Below are 20,236 nucleotides of genomic sequence, written 5' to 3' on the forward strand. Positions count from 1 at the left end.
TCCTCTTTCCCACGTGCATCAGTTTGCACTTGCTCACATTAAACATCATCTGCCATTGGGATGCCCAGTCTCCCAAACTCATAAGGTCTGCTTGAAATTTGACAACTTTGAATAACTGTGTCATCAGCAAATTTAATTACCTTACTAATTATTCCCATCTCTAGATCCTTCATAAATATGTTAAAAAGCAGCAGTCTGAGCACAGACCCTTGGGGAACCCCACTATCCACTCTTCTCCACTGAGAATACTGACCATTTTACCTTACTCTCTGTTTTCTATCTTTTAACACGTTCTCCAGCCACAATAGGACATTATATCCTGTCCCATGACTTTTTAATTTCCCGAGGAGCCATTCAAGTGCCTTTTGAAAATCCAGATACACAGTATCATCTGGATCACCTTTACCACATTGTTTATTCACCCCTTTCAAGGAAATGTAGTAGACTGGTGAGGCAAGATTTCCCTTGACACTTTATTTGATGCTTGGACAAAGGGACCTGACACGGTCCGTGTTTCGGTGTAATCAATCGCATGCCTCTGGGGTCACAATAATGTTTGTGAGGAAATACAGCAGCCCAAAAGGGGCCGTGCAGAAGAAATACAGGATACTCAGCCCGTGTCAGGTCCCTTTGTCCAAGCATCAAATAAAGCGTCTTATAAACACTACTTCCTGTGTTGGAGTGCCTATTGGTCACCCTCTACTTCATTTTGATTATAACTATACCCATGTAAACCGGCATTTCTAGCTAAAACTATTATACTCTATTATATGCATTTTAGGGGGGAAAAGGGTAAAAAAGCAAATATTTCTTTTTTTTTTTCCCCTAATAGACATTTACTCTTTCAAACTGAGAAGCAAACTGGAAGATGGACAAGGTTATAGGGATTATCTGTATTTCTTTAAAATGCAAAGTTTTAACGTCCTTTCTGCAGATCAATTTATTTGCTCTCAGTTGGTGGGAGAATTACCTGGCAAGCAGAAGTTTCCAGCTGCTTATAAGGTGATTTTTCACCTCCCCTTAAAAAGAGGAGCGCTTACTGAGAGAAGTGGCTTTAATTTTTCCTCTACAATGACAAGAGGCTACACGTACAACATTTCAATAATTATCACGCCAAGTGGTGTTGTCTGCCATTATACCTCCATTCAGGATATCTAGACTGCCCCAACTTGACATTTCGTCCTTTAGATTGTAAGCTCCTTTGAGCAGGGACTGTCCTTCTTTGTTAAACTGTACAGCACTGCGTAACCTTAGTAGCGCTTTAGAAATGTTAAGTAGTAGTAGTAGTTGTCAGTGCTCTCCCTTCCCAGCCCTATCTAGAGCCCAGGTAATCAGTTAGAAGCCTGGAACAGCTTTTAAGGTTGTGTGGGACCTTCGTTAATTTTTACTTCTCTTAAACCTTTGGATTTTCTGGGGGGGTTTTTCTGCTATGATGGCTCTGAAATGAAGGGGGGAAGGTGAGGAGCTAGTCCAAGCTTTCAAAGTTCCCCCCCCCCCCCCCCACCATGTGAAACAGCCTTTGATAAACTACGTCACAGCTCCTCGTTCAGACACAACTCCAGCAACTGAATCATGTGCAGGGAAGGCTTTGGTTCACCATTGTAAGCGTTCTCTTCAGGTGATACAACTTCTGGAGGCCAAGGAAAGAGCAGGAAGACTCTGCCTGTGGAGACTAATCAAAGAAGAGGAAAAAGGAACAGCTTTAGAGGGGCTCTGTAATCTAGCCCTGTGGCGTTGAGGAGTCGGCCAGCTCCGCTGATTAAACCCCAGGTGATAAACGCTGGACGCTATTTGGGCAGTCTTGGTAAGATTAGATTTATTTTTTATTTTTGTTACATTTGTACCCTGCGCTTTCCCACTCATGGCAGGCTCAATATGGGAGGTAATGGAGGGTTAAGTGACTTGCCCAGAGTCACAAGGAGCTGCCTATGCCTGAAGTGGGAATCGAACTCAGTTCCTCAGTTCCCCAGGACCAAAGTCCACCACCCTAACCACTAGGCCACTCCTCCACTGCTGCTACTATTTGAGATTCTACATGGAATGTTGCTATTCCACTAGCAACATTCCATGTAGAAGTCGGCCCTTGCAGATCACCAATGTGGCCGCGCAGGCTTCTGCTTCTGTGAGTCTGACGTCCTGCAGGACGTCAGACTCACAGAAACAGAAGCCTGCGCAACCTTCTACATTGAATGTTGAATAGCAACGTTCCATGTAGAATCTCCAATAGTAGCAACATTCCATGTAGAATCTCCAATAGTATCTATTTTATTTTTGTTACATTTGTACCCTGCGCTTTCCCACTCATGGCAGGCTCAATGCGGCTTACATGGGGCAATGGAGGGTTAAGTGACTTGCCCAGAGTCACAAGGAGCTGCCCGTGCCTGAAGTGGGAATCGAACTCAGTTCCTCAGGACCAAAGTCCACCACCCTAACCACTAGGCCACTCCTCTCTTTGATGAATTTACTGCAATATCAAATAAACTGGAATAAGATAAGGCTCAACAGGTGGAGAAAGTTGAGCCGACTTTGGAACAGCATGGAGCTTTAATGAATACACTGGTGCAAGATAAGACTGCCTATACATCAAAGGTTGGAAGTAATTGAGAACAAACTGAGAAACAGCAATTTAAGTTTTGTAAATTTTCCTAAAGTACCCCTCGAATTACTTAGGGGACACTCTGAAGAAGTATTTTGTTGAGGTATTGGAAATGCTACCTGAACCGCACCCCTCCTGTTGCTAAATGTTATTTTCTGCTGACGAGAGCCGAGCAGAGCAATAATGAAAGGATTAATATCACTAATGATAGCCTCGATGTGTCAGCTATCCTGGAATGATCTTTGGAGGAAGAAACAGAACGACTCTTTTGGCAGCATTGGTATTTGAGCAAGATAAGGACAGGATATTTAATTTGTACTGTCATAACTAATCTGTCTTATTTCTTGGGCAGAAGCTGTGGGATTTTTCTGATTTATGTAAAGTTATACAAGAAGGAAGGAAAAAAAATTCTTGCTGCAACCCAGGAGGCTCATACCCTCGGAGTACAGGTTTTTGTTAGATTTCCTCGTAAATGTATAGCAACTTGTGACGCACACAAGTGTATCTTTGTGAAACCTCACAGTTTCAGAATTTCATTGATAGTAAGAAGAAATCTCTCTCTGCTAGGGATACTTCAGGGACGTCATGAGTGATACCACTGGTGCTTTCTTCAGACAGTAAGCCGTTAGCTTACTCCACTGTAATTTAGAGGAGTGCCAGGTTTTTTTCTAATTTTTCTTTGGGGTTTTTTTTTTTTCTCTCCCTTATTCCTGTTCTTGGATCTCTCTCTATTTCAGTTCTATAAAAGAACACACTAAAGATTATAATGAGGATGATCATTTGTCTTTGTTACTTTGTATATATGTATATATATCTCCCCTTACGTTCCCGCCCGAAACCTCCGTTCACAGGACAAATCCCTCCTCTCATTACTCTTCTCCACCACCGCCAACTCCAGGCTCCGCTCATTCTGCCTCGCCTCACCCTATGCCTGGAACAACCTTCCTGAGCCCATACGCCAAGCCCCCTCCCTGCCCGTCTTCAAGTCTCTGCTTAAAACCCACCTCTTCATTGCTGCGTTCGGCACCTAACTCTTACCGTCAGTAAATCTAGACTGCCCCAATTTGACCGTTCACTTGTCTACTAGATTGTAAGCTCTTTGAGCAGAGACTGTCCCTCTATGTAAATTGTACAGCGCTGCGTAACCCTAGTAGCGCTTTAGAAATGTTTAGTAGTAGTAGTTTACAAAGTCTGCTTCCACTGCTATTCAAATTGCTGGGATTTGATGTAAATTTGAAAATTTTTTCAATAAATATAAAGTTAAAAAAAAAAAAGAATCCAGCAGGGTTTGAAATTTTATGCACACATGAAATCACTTAGCTGAATATTAGCATTTCATCTTCCAGGACGGCCGGGAGTGCCCTGCAATGGATATTCAGCACAATCCGGGGTGTCTCCTAAACTATGCAGTTTGCGTAATTTCAACATGTGTCTACTGCTATGGCAGAGCACCACCGATGAAATCTGAATCAACAACGCATTCCTAACAGAAACAAACGCAACCGACTTACCAGGATATCCTTCCAGACTGGTTCTGACATTATTCACAGAGGGGTAGACCTAAACAGCAACAATATTTGAATGAATGTTTTGGTTGGTTGTCTAAATCCAGATAACAGAAAAGCAACTTTAACTTTAGTGAGTTTTAAATTAATCTATATGACGCAATGTCCACCAATTAAAGAGACATCCTCATCTTGGATCTAACAGTGCTGCTATAAAAGGTAATTTTATAACAGGGCTCCTAGGCATATATGTTGTGCCCATATATAAAAGGGTAAGGCATTAGATATACTGCCTTTCTATGGTATATCCAAAGTGGATTACATGTTATATACAGGAACTTTTTCTGTCCCTAGCAGGCTCACAATCTTAAGTTTTGTACCTGGGGCAATGGAGGGTTAAGTGGCTTGTCCAAGGTCACAAGAAGCTGCAGTGGAACTCAAACCTTGTTCAAGGCAGTGGCGTACCAAGAGGGGGTGGGGGGCGGTCCGCCCCAGGTGCACGCCGCTGGGGGGGGGGGTGCCGCGCACCTGTCGGCTCTTTGTTTTCATGCTCCCTTTGCCCCGGAACAGGTTACTTCCTGTTCCGGGGCAGAGGGAGCATGAAAACGAAGAGCCGGGAGGCGTGCGGCACCCCCCCCCCCCCCCAGCGGCGTGCACCCAGGGGGGGCTCTTTTGCCTGGGGGGGGGCGTCGCGCTGTTCCGGGGGGGGGGGGGGAGGCGCTGCACCTGAGGGGGCGGGGCGCATCGGCGATCCGCCCCGGGTGTCAGCCCCCCTAGGAACGCCACTGGTTCAAGGTTCAATTTATTTGATATTCTGCTTATATAAGTAATTAAGTCAGTGGTTTACAATGTTTCTCAGGCCACTGTCCTAACCGATAGGCTGCTACTCCACTCCTCTACGTAATGAAACGTGCTTATGTGCCTTCATTAAACTACCTGGGGGAAAGCAGGCATGCTGATTTGCATCTGCTTGTAATGCTGGTAAGAAAAATACATTCTGCCCCTGTTGTGCTTATTTTCGACCCTTGGAAGTACATTGTGTAAAGGTAAGTGTTTTTTTTTTTTTTTTTACTTCTCTGTGCCCATTCTATACATAATTTTACAAGAGCCTAATTGAGCATGTAAAATGCTGTTCTACATGCTCAAGTCTGTTCTAAAATTGCCCCCCCTTAGTAAATCCCTCCTGGTTGTTCAGTAACATCCAGGCACTTCTGCCAGATGAAGGGCAAGATGGGATTTAGAGGTCTAAAACAGATCCTTGTGACGAATGAAAATGAGAGTGGAGGCACATGACTTGCAAGAGCCTGAGTTCAGCAGCAAATCACCGAGGAGCACATATGCCACAAAGAACACCAATACTACAGTCGGGGGAGGGGGAATCCACAACGTCACACAGTCTACAGCTTTAGTTTTTACTTCCAGTCCTCAAGGGCTGCCGACAGGTAGGATTTTCAAGAGATCCTTAATAAGTATGCACGAGAGAGATTTCCATGCCTACTACCTCCACTGTACACAAATCTCTCCTAGCATATTCATTAGGAGTATCCCGAACACTTGACCTATGGGTGGCCCTTAGGGACTGGGAACGAAAAGAAAGAGCATCGATAAAGAAGCTCAAACCAGGAAACTGTTACTGCCAGGGGATTCTATTATCAGAGGCATTAACTTTGGAACACGGGTCAAGAGGCCCAACTAAGTGAAATGCCTTCCTGGATCCTCAGCTGCCAGGAGTAACACTATAATCAGAAGAGAGTAAGGATTCTAACACAGAATATGTAAACCGATGCTAGAATTTTTATGCCTTCTAAAATGTTAGTGTTATTTTGGAGTCAAATCTCAGGATCCCACAACTGACCTTTAATACTGCAAATATCACTTCTGTCTAGGTTTAAAAAATATATAGAGGGGCATAATTGAACGAAAACGCCTATCTCCATGGGCGTTTATCTCCGAGAACGGGTCCGTGAAGGGGCGGACCGAACCATATTTTCGAAAAAAATAGACGCCCATGTTTTAGTCAACAATGTGTGAGCTGGGCGTTTTTGTTTTTCAGCGATAATGGAAAATGAAAGCGCCCAGCTCAAAAACGAATAAATCCAAGACATTTATTCGTGGGAGGGGCCAGGATTCGTAGTGTACTGGTCCCCCTCACATGCCAGGACATCAACCGGGCACCCTAGGGGGCACTTTTACAAAACCAACAAAACAGGTAAAAGAGCTCCCAGGTGCATAGCACCCTTCCCTTGTGTGTTGAGCCCCCCAAATCCCCCTCAAAACCCACTGCCCACAAGTCTACACCATTACTATAGCCCTAAGGGGTGAAGGGGGGCACCTACATGTGGGTACAGTGGGTTTGGGGGGGTTGGACGACTAATAAGCATTAAGCAGCACAATTGTAACAGGTAGGGGGGATGGGCCTGGGTCCACCTGCCTGAAGTCCACTGCACCCCCTAACAACTGCTCCAGTGACCTGCATACTGCTGCCAGGGAGCTGGGTATGCCATTTGAGGGTGAAAATAAAAATTTGTGAAACATCATTTTTTTGTGGTGGGAGGGGGTTAGTGACCACTGGGGGAGTCAGGGGAGGTCATCCCCGATTCCCTCCAGTGGTCATCTGGTCATTTAGGGCACTTTTTGGGGCCTTATTCGTGAAAAAACAGTGTCCAGGAAAAGTGTCCTAAATTCTAGCTAAAAACGCATACTTTTTTCCCATTATCAGTGAAATGCGCCCATCTTTGTTCGGCAGATAACCACGCCCCAGTTCCGCCTTCGCCACACCTCTGACACGCCCCCATCAACTTTGTCCGCATCCATGACGGAGTGCAGTTGAAAACGTCCAAAAATCGGCTTTCGATTATACCGCTTTATTCGGTTTTGTGAGATAAACGTCCATCTCCCGATTTAGGTCGGAACTTGGGCGTTTTTCTCGTTCGATTATAAGCAGGATAGTCACTCACAGCTTTATCCTAATTTGTGCCTACTGTAACATTCTCTATGATTAAGGTAATTGACTCATTGTTTGGAACAGCTTACGGCCGATTCAATACGTAGAAAGTGTAATTAACATTTTCTGAGCAACACAGGCTGCTTGTTTACGATTGAAAGTCTAGTTGTGTGGAGTCACTCCTCCATTCAGTAATGATTAATAGGGGCCTATTAGAATCTACTAATTTATAAGATCTATGAAATGACATCCATGGACAATACCAATGTTGAGAATGGAGTGCTCCCTTGTAGAGTATCAGCAATGAAGTCTACTATTTATAAATATGAAACAAAGGAACGTTTTAACTAAAAGATAAAATAACCACTTCAATATAAGAATAAAGACAAATGATACCCCCAAAATTTATGAAAAATAAAGAGATATTTACCAAATGAAGTGGAGTCTCATGCTTTGATAGACTCTTTACTCCTCCTTGTGTGATCAAGCTCTCTCTAAACTCTGAACACAGCCATTTGGATTGGTCAGCACCCAAAGACCCAATGCTTGAGAACTGGCCTATCACAGGCCAGGATTCATCTGCAGGTGTCCTTGTATGTTCTTTCAAAAGCTTTGGGAGAAACTGATGTATGTTAGATTCATCTAATCTTTAAAAACTGACTTACAGCTACAAAATCTAGATGAAATCTTGCAATTTACTCTAAATTTATAGAACACAAATAAAACTGGGCACTACAGGTATTCAACTATGGTTCTTCATAGTAACCAAAATATGGTTCTTAAACAATGTATGCAAATACTTTTAACAATTATTTATTATGGTGATCCTGAAATCTTTGCTTGTTTACGGCTCTTGAGGACCTGAGTTGAGTTCTCAGGCTCTCCACCACCAGCTGTGCAAGTCTTACTCAGATAAGACTCCTTTTGAACAAAAAGAAATCTAACGTTTGATAAGAAACTGAACAAAACCAGCACAAAGATCACCCTCCTTTTCCCTTTAAAAAGGCAACAATTTAAGCATTAACATTACAAGAAGTGGGTAAAACTTTGCAAATCAGATGAACTGAGTAAGAGCTAATTTCATGTATATGTCAATCTATTCTGCTTCTAGATTTGTCCAAAAATACTTCTGGTCATTCAGAGGGCTAAAAGACCTAATTATTATTATTTTTATAGTAATGTTGCAGTCAAAGGAAAATCAGCAACAAATTTAGCAAAAAGGATTTAAATAATAATAAAAGTGTCTTAAAAGCCTGTTTTGACCCTATGATGCAGAAGAATCAAAATACCATTATTTTGGCAAAATGGATGTTGCCACACCATTTGCTCCACCTTAGTCACACAAATGCTACAGAACAGACGACAAGTTTTTAAATTTTGACAATCTGCACAAGTTTCCTCCTGCTCTCTTCCAGCTCAAATTAACATCTGCCTCTACTGGACTACAGTGCCATTAGCAACTATTCGGGATTATTTCCTCATTTCTTCCTCCTCATCTACCCTAATCACTGTAGCAACCATCCTTGGTAAGGCCCATAGCCAATAGCTTCTTCTAGGATATGGTATGCATGCACCCAGAGTCCAGCTGTCAGCTGTGTGAGGGCCAAAGCTCCAACCCTCTCCCCCTGCCCCCAGCCTAGACGTTGAACCAAAGTCTCCTAAATGATAGTGTACAGCACTGTCACCGAATCAAGCCCCATTTCTAATGTTGAGAAATACTATTACCTTTCGAAGTCTGAAGTGACCCCATTTTTCTTTCTGGTTTCCTTGGAACCTTCCTGGGACTGACCCAATGAGGTATACTCTAGAGAGAAAAAAAAAAGCACACATACAGAGCTTTTTTTTTTTTAAGGTGAAGTGCTAGGGCCAACCTGACGGCTTGGTGGCATCATTGCAGGCTGTGTCATGAGACACCTGGCTTTAACTCCTGACTTGACCTCTGCTTCTTGGGTGGACCAGAGCTAGAGCTCACACCAAGTCCCAGCAACTCTTGATAGTGATAACTACTGACCAGATTTATAGTGCATGCAATCTCTAGACAAGAATTATTATTGTGACAGCTGGACCAGAAAGGATGTGGGTTAATAATGGAAGGAGGAGCGGCAGAGCTCCAAATAGTTAAGCTTTAAAGGCTTGTGGTAGTGTAGTCCATAGGGGCAAAGGAAATTGTAAAGAAAAAAAATTAAAATGCTTGATAAACAGTAACATTATGAAATATAGTGTGTCCGAGTCCTCTTAAAAAAAAAAAACATATCAAGCATCAAGCAACATAAAAATGCCATCTTGAATCTCCCAAATGCTTAATTTCTAGCAGGGGTCTCCGTATTGTATAGTGTGGAAATGAAAAGAAATCAATAGGGAGGTGACATCTACAGTCAGGAAGTATTTTTTCACGGAGAGAGTGGTGGATGCTTGGAATGCCCTCCCACGGGAGGTGGTGGAGAAGAAAACGGTAACGGAATTCAAACATGCGTGGGATATACACAAAGGAATCCTGTGCAGAAGGAATGGATCCTCAGAAGCTTAGCCAAAATTGGGTGGTGGAGCCGGTGGGGGGGGAAGAGGGGTTGGTGGTGGGGAGGCGAAGATAGTGGTGGGCAGACTTATACGGTCTGTGCCAGCATCTGGTGGTGGGAGGCAGCACTGGTGGTTGGGAGGCGGGGAATAGTGCTGGGCAGACTTATACGGTCTGTGCCAGAGCCGGTGGTGGGAGGCGGGGCTTGTGGTTGGGAGGAGGGGATAGTGCTGGCCAGACTTGTACGGTCTGTGCCCTGAGAAAGACAGGTACAAATCAAGGTAAGGTATAGACATGAGTTTGTCTTGTTGGGCAGACTGGATGGACCGTGCGGGTCTTTTTCTGCCGTCATCTACTATGTTACTATGTTATGTTAGCAAAGATTAGATCATAAGTTTTAATACACAGACTCTGAAAAACATGCCCACCTACTCACTGCAGGTGAATTGATTTTCACCAACAGCATTAACCTAGAGGTAGAATCAAGTATAGGGTACTCCAACTGGCAAATAAGACCACTGAAGAGCAACAGGAGGAAAAGGAGAGCTAGGCTTCAGCAGAACGTAACAATCCTCCCCTAAGAAAGCAGCAACAGCACAGCAGAACTAGGCCTGGGGACCACTGCCACCACCAGGGAGTGGCTGCATAAGCCCTCAGAACACCTCTTCTTCCAAGGAGCCAAAGTCAGGCCCTAAAATATCCTGCTACCAAAAGAAAGCAGCAGTGGGATAAAGTGGGCCCGAAGGAACATCCCTGTAGTCACCAAGAAACAGCAGTTTGGTGGAGGAGAACCCCAAGGAAAACATCCATCTTGGAAGAGGAGCAGGAGAAGCGATACAGGACTAGGCCACAGAGCCATCAGCAGCTGCCCTGCTGAAGAGTTGTGGGGAGAAGAAAGAGGATCCTTGTGGCATAGTTGGGTCCCAATCCAAGTATGGCAGAACAGAGAATAGGCTACAGGGCAAGTGGGAAGGACTGGAAGAGAGAGGAGGCTATGGCTATACAGCTTGGAGAAGAGACGGCTGAGGGGAGACATGATAGAGGTATATAAAATAATGAGTGGAGTGGAACAGGTGCATGTGAAGCGTCTGTTCACGCTTTCCAAAAATACTAGGACTAGGGGACATGCGATGAAACTACAGTGTAGTAAATTTAAAACAAATCAGAGAAAATTTTCTTCACCCAACGTGTAATTAAACTCTGGAATTCGTTGCCGGAGAAAGTGGTGAAGGCGGTTAGCTTAGCAGAGTTTAAAAAGGGGTTGGACGGATTCCTAAAGGACAAGTCCATAAACCGCTACTAAACGGACTTGGAAAAATCCAAAATTCCAGGAATAACATGTATAGAATGTTTGTACGTTTGGGAAGCTTGCCAGGTGCCCTTGGCCTGGATTGGCCGCTGTCGTGGACAGGATGCTGGGCTCGATGGACCCTTGGTCTTTTCCCAGTGTGGCATTACTTATGTACTTATGTCCTCTACTTGGCTCACTTTTATTACATAGAGCAGTGATTTAACCTATTGTGATGTCATAGTGGCTCATTCCACCAATAAGAGCCAACCTCATTAGTGATGTCACAATGGCTTGATTGTATAGAATGTTTGTACGTTTGGGAAGCTTGCCAGGTGCCCTTGGCCTGGATTGGCCGCTGTCGTGGACAGGATGCTGGGCTCAATGGACCCTTGGTCTTTTCCCAGTGTGGCATTACTTATGTACTTATGATGTACCGGAAGAAAGAAAAATGGAGGTAGGGGAAGAAACATATGACTGAAAGGGCACAGAGATGTATTCCAAAGAAGAAATTATTATGTATCTCATTACTACCTCTTACCCAAAATACATTTTTTTTTTTGGGTGGAGGACGAGAATTACTTAGCAAAAGCATTTAATTTCTGGCAAGTAAGTCCTAAAGGATTTTTTTTTTTCAAACTCTAAAAACCATTTTAAATATGAACACACAAGTGCAGAGAGGTTTTCTATGCACACAGCTCAGCAGTCTGCAGACTCTCTTTAAGTAATATCCATAACCTTCAAACTACGGTCTCTATAGAAAGCAGAAAAAGAACACAGGAAGCACGAGTAAAGAGAAACAGAAGGTGGGGGGAACAACCCTAGGGCATGAACATTACAAGTTGCAAGACAGGTGGAAAAGTGTCCTGAAGGGACAAGAAGCACTTAGTACATGGCTTTCAACGAGGAACATTATTCCATCATAAAATGCCAAGTACTCAGTCAAGTTCCTTAAAATAAGGGACTATTCTACATCCCCATCATACTTCATACTTTAAAGTAGGTAGTAAAAGGGAACTAAGAGGCTTTCTGAAAGATTTTACATATTCTCTTCATTTATTCTTTAGTGTTAGCCTTATTTTGAAAACAAATCTGTTTCTTCCCCATTGTATACTGTCTCTTACTGCTCAGAGGGAACAACGAACCAACAAAAGCACAACCCAAACTTCACTTTAGCCCAAAAAGGATAACTGTCGGGGAAATTCCTGGGCAGCGAGTTAAAATTAAGACTGCATGTAATGTTAGATAGGATTAATCATTGGTTGATCAATTTCAGTTGAGGTCTAGACATCTCAGTCTTGGGGGTCTGTGCTGTATTCACAAAAACCGTAGAAACCACTGGAAGATTACATATAGAACTCCCTCTATTCTGGTTTATAAACAACCTTCCTCCCCCAAAAGGGAACCCAAAGTGGCTTACATATGAAGATCATCTAAATATCAATATCAATGAAACAAACACAAAAATATCCCTTAGATTATACACGCACTTTGTTGCCGAAAGATCGTGTTCCCTGATGATTTCCACCCACTCCTTGAGCGTGGGAGAATGGTAGGATGTCAAGTAGTCCATCAGATCAGACTTAAAGTTTGTGACAGATTCACCAGCAGAATCAGGAGCACTCTTGGGTAACTTGGAAAATAAAGGACTTAGCCATATTCTGAAAAAGAAAATTTGAATTTTTCACTCTCAAAGCATTACACAAAATATTAAAAATGATCTGAAAAATATCTAACAAATATAAGAAATCTTAGATACATTTTGTTTAAAAGTCACCTAATTTAATTCAGTGGTGCTCTCCCATACACAGTGAAACTCTCAAGATCAAAAATTTTGTTCTAAACATAGCCCCAGGGAAATGCTTCAGCTGAGAAAAACAAAACTATAGTAACATATCACCTAACGTAAAAAGAAATTAATAGCTGGACGTTATCACATCTGAACTACTTCACACATCACAAACCGTTTATAATATAAAAATGTCTTAAGAGTATCAGAAATCATCATATCCAATGGATAAAAATCAACACATACTACTTGCAATTAAAGGATACTAAAACAGGAGCCACAATGGCTCCGGATGGGGCTCACCTGTACATAGGGTATTTTGATAAACTTTATCTATCTTCTCTTCCATACGCACAATACAGTTATATGAAAAAGCTTTTCGTCCTCCTGATTTCCCCTATTATTACATATACATCACACTGGTTGGTTTTCTGATCTTTAAACAAATTATAGGAAGTGTTTGGTTGCAATTATTGCTGCTAAAGGTGATGCAACCAGTTACTAAGCTTGGGGGGTGGGGGCACTTTTTCACATGGGGATTATGTGTATTGGATAACTTTGTTCCTTAAAAATAAAACTTAAGTGTTTACTAAAGTTCTCTTTGTCTAATATTACATTTTGTTTAAAAATCAGAAGCCATTCAATGTGAAACCTATGCAACAAGAGAAAGAATTACTATATATAGGTTTGTGAAGGAAGTTTACAGATAGTTTTCTAATCAGTCCATTGCCACATGTAAGCTGCATTGAGCCTGCCATGAGTGGGAAAGCGCGGGGTACAAATGTAACAAAAATAAAAAAAAAAGGACTGGATCTGTGGAACTTCTGTACCAATTTCTGAACCACCTGAATGACTTGATCGTAGCCTTAGATTATAACTAAAGCCATCAATGTGTGACTTTCTGTATTTAACTTTAATAAAAGGTTTTTGCTTTTCTATTGCAAGCCCACAGACAGGAATACACTTAAGGTCTGACGATTGTAATCCATGATGACTATACGAACATACCAATGGGTCAGTTTTTTTTAGGTTAAGTCTGTTTCTTAAACTCACTGATGGTAAGTGGAACAATTCGAACAAATGATTCATTGTTTTCAGGACGAGGTACCCTACTACTACTACTTATTTCTATAGCGCTACAAGGCATACGCAGCGCTGTGCACCATACACAGAAGAAAGTCCCTGCTCAAAGAGCTTACAATCTAGATAAGACGGTTAAACAGACAGAACAATTAAGGTAAGGGAATAAAGAGGTGAGGAAAAAGGACAGGTGAGCAGTGGTTAGGAGTCAAAAACAGTGGTAAAGAGGTGGGCTTTAAGTTTAGACTTGAAAACGGCCAAAGAGGGGGCTAGACGTATAGGCTCGGGAAGTTTATTCCAGGCGTGAGGTGCAGCAAGATAAAAGGAACGGAGTCTGCAATTAGCAGTAGAGGAGAAGGGGACGGATAAGAGAACTCAATTGACTGTTCACGGTCATCTGTTGACATATGTAATGCAATCTGCCACATCTTGAACAGTTTGTGTTTTACCTTACTCTCCTGCAATCCATATGGTTAAAAAAAAAAAAAATATATATATATATATATATATATTCTTATACGCAAAAAGCGGCGTCTCTTGTAGCATGCTATGTGATTGAAGTACATGCCAAAATTTAAGCAGGTAAACACATTCAGGACTTTGTGGTACATTCTCGTTAACAGGATCCAGTGCATCGACCGAATGGAGGCACAAGGTTTGGACATTACCCCTGCAGGGGGTGTAGTGTGTGCCCGCAATCCTACAGTGGTGCACACATATCAGGTGCAAGGATAAATTGATTACTTGGAAGTACCTGACAGCTTGTAAATCTGCTTATGCCATTTACATTATCTGATGTCCTTGCCCTCTATTTTACGTGGGCAAGACACTTGGGTCTGTCTGCATTGAGGTCCCTCACTTCGCTCCCTTGGTTTTACATGGTTTACAGAAGAACTGTACTTTTTAAGAGATGATTTTCAGTACATTAAAAGAGGTCACCCCCCCTCTGTTCAAGAAGGTGATTTGAATGCATGATTACTTTGTCATAATTTTCTCCCATGGTTCAAGTAAGGACCCAGACTGCTGAACAGCTATGGAGAACAGAAATGTGTGTGTGAAGATAAAATACATGGTGTTTTTCATACTGTACGGCCTAAGTAAATTTTAATCATCTGATTATCCACTTAATTGTGAAAGGGGTTTTGGTATGCTTACTTTTGACTTACATGTTTTTATGGCACAGTTGATCCAATGGGAGAAGTGCTATAGATTGTGTTAAGTTGCTTGTATGACACCATCAAGAATCCTCAGATTGCAGATTTGATTTTTTTGTATTACTTTGTGCCTGCCTATATTTTTACAATATATGTGGGACACATTTTAAATGAGGAACTTGAGTAGATTACAATGGTGTAATTCCTGACCTACTATGAGCTATTTGAATGATGCCATGGTTTTTCATTGGTTGAGGGATCAGGTGATCTCCTTTAAATACAACTCTGTGTTTGACAGCACCATTTTGTAATGAATTTTTTAATGAATGAACATCGGTTCTGCCAGTATGTACATAAATACATAAGTAATGCCATACCGGGAAAAGACCAAAGGTCCATAGAGCCCAGCATCCTGTCCCTGACAGCGGCCAATCCAGGTCAAGGGCACCTGGCAAGCTACCCAAACGTACAAACATTTTATACAAGTTATTCCCGAAATTGTGGATTTTTCCTAAGTCCATTTAGTAACGATCTATGGACTTGTCCTTTAGGAAACCATCCAACCCCTTTTAAAACTCTGCCAAGCTAACCGCCTTCACTACGTTCTCCGGCAACGAATTCCAGAGTTTAATTAAGGGTTGGGTGAAGAAACATTTTCTCTGATTTGTAAATTTACTACATTGTAGCTTCATCGCATGCCCCCTAGTCCTAGTATTTTTGGAAAGCGTGAACAGACGCTTCACATCCACCTGTTCCACTCCACTCATTATTTTATATACCTCTATCATGTCTCCCCTCAGCCGTCTCTTCTCCAAGCTGAAAAGGAGGCTAGGGCTTTTCAGCTTGGAGAAGAGACGGCTGAGGGGAGACATGATAGAGGTATATAAAATAATGAGTGGAGTGGAACAAGTGGATCTGAAGCGTCTGTTCACGCTTTCCAAAAATACTAGGACTAGGGGCATGCGATGAAACTACAGTGTACTTTTTTGTCCTTTGAACTATATGCTTTTCTTGAAGACTGTATATTAACATTGCCTTTTGTTGTTTTATGATCCAAGAACTGTCCCCTGACACAGTATTCAAAATATGGTCACATCGGGAGGTTGCCTTAAAGCTGGTTTAAGATAAGTTTTCCAACTTTTTTACATACATTTTTGATGCATGAAGACTGAGAATTAAAAGTATTCGTAAGAAGTAATGCTCATTTAAACAATTATAAACAGAAAAATTTAGACCTATGAAGAGTTATAATGCTGAATGGCTGCTTCAGGACCCGATAAAAATAGCAAGGAAAGGCATTGCTTAGGGACTTTGGCTGTATGATTTAGCGTACAACGTGCAGGAAGTCAGACTAGAACAAAGCCTTGCGCGGGATTGGGAAGAAGAGGACCTCGGCTCGGCTGACATTTTTCTTTATATGAATTATAAATGCAATTAAAAAATTTAATTAAAAAAGAAAAATATTTTTGGAAAGGAGAGGGAATAAATTATTTTGTTGCGTACGTTCATTATTGAATGAAAAGCTTAACGGAAATAACGTTGTTCATTTTTTCCCATCCAAGTTCACGTACCTCCTGAAATCTATCCAAGGACTCCTTAGGCGTTAAGAACCCCCAAGATAATCGTGAACAGCTTCCTCAGGTACTTCCTTAGGCTGGTTTCTCAATGCATTTTGTTGTTCTCTTTCTAGCAGTACCAAAGTCTACCTATTACCTGCTCTCAAAGTGGGAAACTGAGGAGGTTTCCCACAGCTGTTACAGCACACTTTGCAAAACGTGTTTTCACTGGCACATAATTTGGGTTTTATTTTTTCCCATTGCAGTGATTCAAAGAGGCAGGTCTAATGGTTAATACGCAGTCTGGGCAGACTGACTCAAACAATAATTACTTACCCATCCGCCAGCTAAAATGTACTCAAAACACACACTGTTGTAACTATAGTAACCAGATCCTCAGCAGGTTTATTTTTAAATATACTTATCAAAGGAAAACAGTCATCTACACTTCAAAATCTATAATCCCTGCATGTTGAGACGAAGTAGAAATGCCTCTTTGTAGAAAGCTGACTGCGTGGAAGGCTAATTTCAAAGATCAGGCCAAGAATTAAGAAATGTTTTCAAAAGAAACAACTAGGTCAGTGGTTCCCAAAACTGGTCCTGGAGGCACCCCAGCCGGTCAGGGTTTCAGGGTACCTACAATGTGTATTGATGAGATATATTTGCGTGGAGTGGACTTATAGCACTTATAGTTAGGATTTCTGTTCTGACCCAAAGTGGTACTGCCTTCGAAAACGAGTCAAAAATGCATTTAAGCCCAATAAAAAAATATTTTACCTTTTTTTTTTTTTCATTTCATTTTATTTCTATTTCTTTAAAAGTGGACTAAAACAGCCACCATTAGCTAAAACAGGAAACATTTATCCATGAGGTACAAAATAAATCACATACAGGGCCTTTGACTAAGCTACGTAGGTGCCAGAACTATTGCCTGCATGACTTGGGCAGCAATTTCATTTTTTTACACGCATCCAGTACACGCGCCGGAAAATTTCCAGTGTGCAGCGCTAACCATGAGAGAATCGGCAGTGTACACGCACCGATGATTACTGCTCAGTTAACATACGAGACCTTGTCACTAAGTCATGGGTGGCAGTAAGGTCTCAGGCCCGAAATAGACGTGCGCCAATTTTTATTTTGCTGCACATTCATTTCTGGCCAAAGAAAAAAAAAAAAAAAAGGGCCCTTTTTTGCAGGTGGGCTGAAAAATGGACCTGCATGCGTCCAATACACGCATCTACACCAGCGCAGGCCATTTTCCAGCGCACCTTAGTAAAAGGACCCCATAGAAAATAAGCAGCTGAGGTAGTCTATAAAATAATGAGTGGAGTGGAATGAGTAGATGTGAATCGTTTGTTTACTCTTTCAAAAAAAAAAAATACTAGGACTAGGGGGCATGTGATGAAGCTACAAAGTAGTAAATTTAATACAAATCGGAGAAATGTTTTTCTTCACTCAACGTGTAATTAAACTCTGGAATTCATTGCCAGAGAATGTGGTAAAGGCGGTTAGCTTAGCGGGGTTTAAAAAAGGTTTGGAAGGCTTCCTAAAGGAAAAGTCCATAGACTATTATTAAATGGGGAAAATCCTCCGCTTATTTCTGGGACAAGCAGCATAAAATGCATTGAACTTTTTCAGGATCTTGCCAGGTATTTGTGACCTGGATTGGCCACTGTTGTAAACAGAATGCTGGGCTTGATGGACCTTTGGTCTGTCCCCGGTGTGGCAATACTTATGTACTTATGTAACTGTGCACATTACCTCAAATTAGAAGAGGAGACTATATTCCGACAGGCATGCTAAAAAAAAACCCAGCTGTTCAACAGCGATGTGTATAGTGCAAACATTTTGGTTCATGTTTGGTTTGTTTCATCATTTTTCATGATTTTTGGATGTTTTTCCAGTTCATTTCACTTGTTCATTTCAATAAAAAGGTTTTTTTTAATATGCATTAAAACTAAAGTACAGTTCTGAGGAAGCAACATCAGCTTGAAGGAATAGCAGTATTCAGAGAGAATCAAGTGCAGTGCTAAAAAAGTTGCCCTGCGGTAGAAAACAAAGTAAATTCAGTTTCCTAAGGTGTATCTGGAGATCATATCTGTGGCTACATCTGTGCAGAATTAGAGGGGCTCTGATCTCAGGAAAGAGCGCACATAGGCCATTGTTGGAGCAAATGCTGGCGGCCTCGGCATTAGGGTCCAACTTGCAAAGTGAACAGGATTGCCAGGAGAGGTCTGAGGCAGCAAAAACTTGAACAAGCAGCTCACAGAGGTACAGAGAGAAATTACAGTGCAGGCCAACATTAAAAAAGGCTGCAGCAGACTTTCAGACAGAAGTGGCAGAGCTTGGAGTGCAGGTGGCAAAGATAGAAAAGCCAAGGTGATCAGTATGAGGCCTGCTTTAAGGGGCCCAGAAGCACATAGAAGAAACGAGGGACAGCCTCACAGAGCTGGTAGATAAAAAGAAAGATCCTGAGAACAGGTATCAGTAATGCAATATCTGTTGTAAGGGACCTCCAAGAAATGGAGGTGTACCAACACTGTCTTGCAATATTACAGAATATCTGCCAAGCGGTGATGGCTAAGGGTGGAGGAAGAGGAGCACGCAAGTCCATATGGACAGAGTACACTGGAGCTTACGCCCACAGCACAGGCTGAAGGTTATTATGTGTTATCACTATTTTACAGATTGAAGTTAGTTATCAAGAAGGCAAGAAGAGATTCACAGGATGCAGCCACATGCTAGAACTATTTAATGATGAAGTGTGTCGTCATGCTCAAAAATGGAGGGCGATGGAGACATGGAGAAGGGAAAAAAAAGCATAAATGGGTATTCTCATTTGGCCTCCTTTAATCTCATCCCATGGCTTTTCCTACCATCTCTATGCTGATGACTCCCAAATCTACCTTTCTACCCCTGATATCTCACCTTGCATCCAAACCAAAGTTTCAGCGTGCTTGTCTGACATTGCTGCCTGGATGTCTCAACGCCACCTGAAATTAAACATGACCAAAACCGAGCTTCTCATTTTCCCCCCCAAACCCACCTCCCCGCTCCCCCCGTTTTCTATTTCTGTTGATGGCTCTCTCATTCTCCCTGTCTCCTCAGCTCGAAACCTTGGGGTCATCTTTGACTCTTCTCTCTCCTTCTCTGCTCATATCCAGCAGATTGCCAAGACCTGTCGTTTCTTTCTTTACAACATCCGTAAAATCCGCCCCTTTCTTTCCGAGCACTCTACCAAAACCCTCATCCACACCCTTGTCACCTCTCGTTTAGACTACTGCAATCTGCTTCTTGCTGGCCTCCCACTTAGTCACCTCTCCCCTCTCCAGTCGGTTCAAAACTCTGCTGCCCGTCTCATCTTCCGCCAGGGTCGCTTTACTTATACTACCCCTCTCCTCAAGACCCTTCACTGGCTCCCTATCCGTTTTCGCATCCTGTTCAAACTTCTTCTACTAACCTATAAATGTACTCACGCTGCTGCTCCCCAGTATCTCTCCACACTCGTCCTTCCCTACACCCCTTCCCGTGCACTCCGCTCCATGGATAAATCCTTCTTATCTGTTCCTTTCTCCACTACTGCCAACTCCAGACTTCGCGCCTTCTGTCTCGCTGCACCCTACGCCTGGAATAAACTTCCTGAGCCCCTACGTCTTGCCCCATCCTTGGCCACCTTTAAATCTAGACTGAAAGCCCACCTCTTTAACATTGCTTTTGACTCGTAACCACTTGTAACCACTCGCCTCCACCTACCCTCCTCTCTTCCTTCCCGTCCACATTAATTGATTTGATTTGCTTACTTTATTTAT

At 42.3% G+C, this 20,236-nt stretch overlaps 1 protein-coding gene across 1 annotated transcript in view; it reads right to left on the reverse strand.

Moving 5' to 3' along the window:
* Positions 1–20,236, reverse strand: part of TDP1 (tyrosyl-DNA phosphodiesterase 1) — a 179,561-nt gene that overhangs the window by 115,074 nt on the left and 44,251 nt on the right. Inside the window, exons 8-11 of the mRNA XM_030215270.1 lie at positions 12,339–12,509; positions 8,771–8,849; positions 7,476–7,655; positions 4,108–4,156 (exon numbers count right to left, since the gene is read on the reverse strand). Coding sequence (XP_030071130.1) covers positions 4,108–4,156; positions 7,476–7,655; positions 8,771–8,849; positions 12,339–12,509 — 479 coding nt within the window. The remainder of the gene's footprint in view (positions 1–4,107; positions 4,157–7,475; positions 7,656–8,770; positions 8,850–12,338; positions 12,510–20,236) is intronic.

This window comes from Microcaecilia unicolor, chromosome 9, assembly GCF_901765095.1.
Source record: "Microcaecilia unicolor chromosome 9, aMicUni1.1, whole genome shotgun sequence".
NCBI classification, from domain to species: Eukaryota; Metazoa; Chordata; class Amphibia; order Gymnophiona; family Siphonopidae; genus Microcaecilia; species Microcaecilia unicolor.